This window comes from Camellia sinensis, chromosome 5, assembly GCF_055761805.1.
Source record: "Camellia sinensis isolate YWXY chromosome 5, ASM5576180v1, whole genome shotgun sequence".
NCBI classification, from domain to species: Eukaryota; Viridiplantae; Streptophyta; class Magnoliopsida; order Ericales; family Theaceae; genus Camellia; species Camellia sinensis.
The window spans coordinates 132,420,371-132,427,472 of record NC_138965.1 but is presented as its reverse complement, the minus strand read 5'-3'; the positions used below and the strand labels follow the sequence as shown (position 1 = coordinate 132,427,472).

Below are 7,102 nucleotides of genomic sequence, written 5' to 3'. Positions count from 1 at the left end.
ATAAATTATAATCACTTTTCCATAACTCCACCAAACGGAACCATTACAGCACCGACCATTACACCCCAGAAAACAGAAAAGTTTTGAATTACCCAAAATAATCATATCAACTTTAAACTGCCGGATACAGTAAACCTTTTTCAAAGCATATATAAAAAGAAAAAGAAAAAGATAAAGGATTGGTTTGGAATATGAAAAAGAAAAAGCAAAAACACCACTTTCCAACCAATTGTAGCTCACTTTACAAAAATAAAAATTAAAAACCAAGTATACCTCACATTTTCCAAAAAAATCATTATAGCTTGTTATTGTGTGCAACAAATACAACAGCTATTCTCCCACAAAAAGATTGTATGGTGTCATAGTGCTATGCTATATGAAAGTAATGTGTCTTAATTTCTAAGATTGACCTAACAATAGCACCCAAAATAATCATATTTTTGACAAGAATCCATCGAGGCTCATCAACAAGTCAAAAAATACATAAACCGATCACAAAATTGAATACAACTCACATGAGAGGTGGTGAATCCTACATCCATGTGAGATTTATATCCTATTATGTGATAGATTTTTGTGAAAATATAAGCCATAACCATGTACAGACAATGCAGTAAAGAACATAAAATATTATAAAGCCAACATGAAATCGCCTACAGTTGATTTGCAGGCAAACATTGAAACATTGCTTATACTAACACTTGTAAGCATACATACATATATATATATATATAGTAGGCTAAATTCATTATAAACCCCACATCCATCCAGATTGTAAACCCATACTCGAAACAGCAGAAAACAAAATGAAAAAAGGGGCTACCAAATACAGGGATAGAAGCACATCCTGCAAACTCGCAACCACCCAAAAGTTCACTGCAACATTGCTTTCAGCTTCTCTAAGCCTTTTTCTTGTCCTTCAATGGTCCTCTTGGGATTTTGCTAAGAACCTTGGCATCAAACACGGCGTACTGCTTCTTGATCTCAATCATTGCTTTCTCTCCAAACGAATCAACCTGGTCCTCATACTTCTCATATAGTACGGGCACCGTGTGTAGCAATACAAAAGCTGTTTTATCAGAAATATGGTAATTAAGAATTAGTACATTAAATAAATAAATAAATAAATAAACCTGCATATTCAATACTAGAAGGGAAGCACGCACTAAATGCGTGAACTATATAACATTCTAATTTTTTTTAATATTTACTTTCTATTAAGTATTTTTATTCTTATTTTTTCTTCCTTTATTCCTACTTTTTCTCTCATAATATTCTTTTCCCAGTGGCAACCACACCCAGAATGTGGGCTTCTTTAAGTTGATTGAATGACGTGATTTAGTTTTACATAATTACCCCTTTAATTAATAATGATTTTATATATTTACATTTTTAATTAATAAACAGACTTCAAGACGCCAAAAGTGGTGTTGACATATAAATATAGTATAGATAGATAAAATGCTAGATAAAGTATAGATTAAAGCATAAACTACAAATGGTTATTGTCATTACCTATGTAGAACAAGGTCAAGAAATTGCAACAACTTCCCAAAAGTGACACAACCCACAAGCCAGCAATTACCTATTCACCAAAACATAATCCATTAATTAGAAGCCTGTAGATCAAATTCAAATATGATGTGAAAACCAAAAATAAACTCACACATGCGACAAATGTACATCGTCCCTGAGAAATTCAGTTTTGATCAAGACCAACTCGCCAAATTCCAACATAGACGGCACTATGAATAAAATTCATTTGGCAATCTAATATTTTTTTATTTATATCACAGAACACCATTGGAACTTATGCAAAGATTCAGTTGAAATTCATTGGAACAACATCTAAACTGAAAAGAAAAACTAGGTTGTCCCAAATACAATCTTAGTAACCACACACCAGGTAATTTGTGTCGGGGATACATCTACTTATTAAAAGCCACATTAACCCTGAAACCAGAGCAATGCAACCAAACTTTAACACCAACCTCAAGACCCCCGTAATTAAAATCAGTTATGATGAAATAATATATTGGTTCATGACCCCTCAACAAATTCAATAGTTTTGGCCAAAAAGAAAGAAATAAAACAAATACAAAGTATAAAAAAAATTGTAAGATAACATACTCCAAGGAACATCTTTATATCTTTTCCAGATGCAATATCTCGCAACACAACAAGAGCTCGGTTAATTTCAATCCTCAGAGCAGAGGCAACCTGAAGGAATGGTTCCTCCGGAAGATGAACTTCTGGAATATGTGGTGGAGTCCTGTAGTTAAAACATTAACACTATAAACTCATTGTAACAAAAAATTCAATCAAAGTGCCAAGTTTCCAACAATGTAAAAAACACAAGCATACTTGTTGATGAATGTTGTAGCATTGGACCACAAGAACAAGATTGCAAGAGACAATATCAACATGTGGCACACTAGAGTAAGAAGGTGGTATTCAAGCAATTCAAACAGAACCCAGATTACAGTGGCACCCCCGAGGACACCAGCAGATATCTTCTTGTTCCTCCACAAGAAGATGTCAGCAGCTGCACCAAATGATCAATATTACTATAGCAACGTAATTAATTGAGGAAGAAAAATAGTGGTAGAGTAGCAGAAAATGACAGTGAGACCACACACAGAGCCCATAAGGGGATCACATGCACAGCATCTGAAATCTGACACAATTGACACAGTGATAATTTTCCCCAAACCCAAGAGGGTAAAAAAGAAAAGAGGGAATTAATGCAGCAAGGCTGGGAAATTGGGAAAGCAAGAAAAAGATAAATACTTCAAGTATTATGTCTCATATCAATTTGGTTCAAAAAATGGAAACCCATCTAAAATAAGGCAAGTGATAGTTTTCTTCTCTCCTTCTGGGGTGAGTGTGTGGGTGGGGGGGAGAGGATCAGTTGCAGCAGTAAAACACTGAGGAGGCAACTGATTTGCATTTTAATTGTCTTATCAAATTTGATTGGAATTTTTTTTTCAAAAACATAAATGTCAAGTGAGACAGTTTAATGAATCGAGGGGTATCTTTAAAAAAATTAATATTCTCTGTTCTGCTTTGTATAAATTATGCAAATTTAGGCCTAGTTTGGCTACTGCCAAAAAAGTGCACTTATTTCATCTTTTTATCTTTTTTGGGTCACATCAATCAACATCTCCTCTCTACTTTTTCTACACATAATACAAAAAAAGTCAAAAAGTGCACTTATTTAGTCTTCCCAAACTAGGCCTTAATATATTGTGTTTGCATAAAACTTGCCAAGGCAACATCTTTTGCTGCTTGAAAAATTCAGTGGATTTCAAGGTGGCCACGACAGAACATGACGGAGTGGGGTAATAGTAAATAAAGGTGGTAACAGGCTTTAGCAGGAATCGATAGTAAAGATAGGGTTTCACAACAAGTTGTTACTTTTGAATAAAAAGAAATCCCCCCCCCCCCCCCCCCCCCCCCCCCCTCCTTTCATTTAAGTTAACCTGAACAAAGATATAATTCGCAATTTACAAGTTAGCCACTGTTGTTAAAGGGATTAAATAGGTATTCTGTCCAAATAAAGACAGTAAAATTCCTCACCATCAACAACTAACATAAGGGGAGGTCAACACAAACAACTCAAAATCAAAGTAGTACTAATGCCTAAAACACAGATAGCAAGTTTATTGAGTTCAGTCAGAGGTTCAAGTAGTCAGCATTAGGGCATTCTCCAGCCCTTACTCTTTACCCATATCACATTTAAATTTGAGACCCTCAAAAACCTCTCTCCTTTACTCAAACTCATCTGAAAATGAGTTTTTTACTCAAATACTATGAAGCACCGACAGTTCAAAACAAGTGCCTTATCTGTGTCGGACACACGGACACTTCAGGGACACATCACATGGCATGTCCTCTTATTTAATTAATTTATTTTCAAGGGACACTTCAGGTTATCTTTTCCCCTATTTTATTTAGGGTTTTGATAAATGTTGAATGTTTATTATTTTTCTGTTAAATTTAAATACTTAATAGATCATTCATAAAATATATATATATATAAACTGTAATTGTTAATTTAAAAGTACTTTTTTAACCCAAAAAAAAAAAATTAAAGTTAATTTTTGTTGATATTGATTGCTTGTAGATATAATATTAATTAGATAGCAAATAAAAATATATTAAAATATATTTTATTGTCGTGTTCCCGCCGTGTCCATATCTCCATTTTTTTGAAATCACCGTATCCCATATCCACATTCATGTCCGTGTCCGCATTTATATCCGTGTCCATGATTCTTCGCTCAAATTAAGGGAGACTCAAATGTTTAACCAAAATTTCCAAGGCTATGCCGCTAATGAAGTTTTTACTCAAATTTATGCTTAAATCAGAGTTTGTTCATGTCAAATAAAGCGTTTACTCAAATATTTGAGTAAAAATTTGGATAAATGCTAGAGATGGCCTTGGGGCATCTCCAATCCTCGACTCCAAATTTTTATCAAATATTAATTTAGGTTAAAATCACTCAAAACAACCTCCACTAGTGACTAAACTATACTAAATTGAGTTTTTTTTTTACCCAAATCAAGGGAGACTCAAATGTTTAGTCAAAGTTTTCAAGGCATGTTGTGGATCTCAAATCTACCATTCTTTACTCAAATTTATGCTTAAATCTGACTTTCTCCATTGTAGTGGTTCATATCAAATACAGCTTTGGAGATGGACTTTACCACAGGGAACAAGCAGATGGACAGAAATGCACACTACAAAACGCTAATTCTCAGAAACTGGAAAATGTATGAGCTAAATAAAGGCAGTTAGATGCAAAACAGATCAAATCAGATCCAAAAGCACTTCAAACCTTTAAAACCCTAATTGACCCCATGCAATCTCCATCTCATAACAAATGCAATAACCAGATCTTACAGAATTTATATGCCTGTGCAAATATGTGCACCTCCATTCATAAAAACTTTAAACAGATCTACCAAAAAAACACGTTAAACTTCTAAAACCCTAGCTCACCTAGTCACGGCCTCATCTCTCAATCATGCAAAACAACTTTAAACATTTATACCTGTAGGTGTGTATCTAAATATACATATATATATATATATATAGAGAGAGAGAGAGAGAGAGGAGGTGAGACGTACGTTTTCCTCCACCGAAAACCTTGTGAACGGGCTTCTCTCTGCCGAACAGCCGGAAAATCTTGGTCTTGACGGACGACGGAGGCGAGGAGGGTTTCTTCTTCTTGGAATCGGAATCGGAGTCGGAGGAAGACGAATCGGAGTGGTGGAGCTTCTCGGTGATCTTCTCCATCAATGACTCACCTTTGGGATCCGCACTTTCGATGTGATCGGCCATTGCTCGAATCTCAAATCTTTGATATCAAACCCTAATGTTTCGATTCAACGCAAACGAAAAGTAGAGAGAGCGAGACAGAGAGAAACGAAGACGAATCCTAGAGCTGAGAAATGCGGTGATTTGCAAACAGTGAACAGGTGTCCAACATGAGCTCCGAGCCTGAGGGTCGTGAAAACCGACCAAGTTGCTTCGGAGAAGTTCAAAAATTTCGGGTTTTTCGAGGATTAACGGCGTCGGATTTCACGGCGTTATGAGACGGCCGTTTTTTTTAAAATTTTTTATCTTGGACGGCTGAGGACGGCGAAGGGGTGGGCTGGGCTGTTGGTTAATTTGTGTGGGCCGGAAAAACATTATGAAATTATGAAGAATCACGTACCGGTCTTAGAGCATTTTCACTTAAATCTTTAAAATTTGGTATGTCATTTTTTTTTTGAAAGTTTGGATGATAAATTGACATATGTTAATTTGATATGAAAGTTTTTCATATGATATGTCAAATATATTATTCTATTATTTTTTAAATTTAAATTCTTTTATTATATATGAAAACTCTTTTATTTTAAAAAATGACATGAAATGAGAGCATATCAAAATCGATATGTAAGGGCGATGCCAAAAGCCATGTCAGCTTTTAGCACACCGGTTGGAGCTCAGTCTTGCAATCAAAATTGAGCTGTTAGACTACCATATTAGAATTGACATATCAGGTGGAACTATTCTTATAGGTCAAATTTTTAATACCTAATAAATTCTGCTTCAAAATAATAGTCTATATTTTCGGTTTTGTTCTCACAATCCAACCCATTAGCTCACAATTCTCAATTTACATCGATTTTCACAACAAACTTATTGTTTTTATAATGATTCTCAACTGCAAAACTATCATTTTCTAGACTAATATGTTTATAAAAATCTCACTCAGATTTATTAGGTAAGAATTCTAACTAATAGGTTTGATTGCTAATTTTGCCTGAAATCATTTATCATATTATTACTCTATTTTGTCTTAAAATGTTCGTACATTTTCACTACTTTAGACATTTCAAAAATTTGTTAATAATTATAATTTTTCTTTTTTTAACAATGTGAAAACTTGTTTACAAAAATTAATTGAGATATTTTAATTTGTGAAAAAAGTTTGATTTTCTTTTTAACAAAAATACATTTCTATTAACCCAATTAAAAGGCTCAAATGTCGAAAATGGATAAACAATGTGGTGACAATATATATAGATAATGATACAATTATCACATACAATTATCACAATTTTGTATTATTTTTGGTTTACTATGTAAGTTGGTACTACTGTATTAAAAGGGACATATATGGTAGGACTTAAAAAGTCAATAAATCAAATGTAATTGTGGGGAAGTGGTTTTGGAATACTTCTTATATCCAAGTACACCTTTGAAAGATCTTCCCAGCTGTCACCTGAAACAGAAGTAAAACTCCGGTCGGGGTGTTGGAACTAGCAATCTGACGAACTAGTCAATTTCTAGTAAAAGATTAGTTCTTGGTTTCTCTTAGTACAAGTTTTTAATACCTCATTCACTCATCATTTTCTTCTTTTATAGTGCCATTCTCCTTGATCTTTTCTTCTGTAGTCTAGCCCTCCATCATCACCTTGTGAGGGCCCATCCTCCAACTATACTCTTTAGAAAGGTATAGCTCGGACCCATCTATTGTGACTTTGTCGACTTACCTGATATACTCAGCTCGGATGTGCGGCCCAGGTACCCTTAACTCGGCACGCT

The 7,102-nt window shown here is 34.4% G+C and overlaps 1 protein-coding gene across 1 annotated transcript; it reads right to left on the bottom strand.

The window, feature by feature from the left end:
* Positions 1–609: 609 nt before the first annotated feature.
* Positions 610–5,717, bottom strand: LOC114265071 (reticulon-like protein B2). The gene is made up of 5 exons (XM_028205803.2): positions 5,134–5,717; positions 2,365–2,545; positions 2,131–2,272; positions 1,516–1,585; positions 610–1,069 (listed from the first exon to the last, which is right to left on the bottom strand). The coding sequence occupies exons 1-5, from the start codon at positions 5,345–5,347 to the stop codon at positions 900–902; spliced, it is 777 nt and encodes a 258-aa protein (XP_028061604.2). The 5' UTR covers positions 5,348–5,717; the 3' UTR covers positions 610–899.
* Between the last annotated feature and the right edge of the window lie 1,385 nt (positions 5,718–7,102).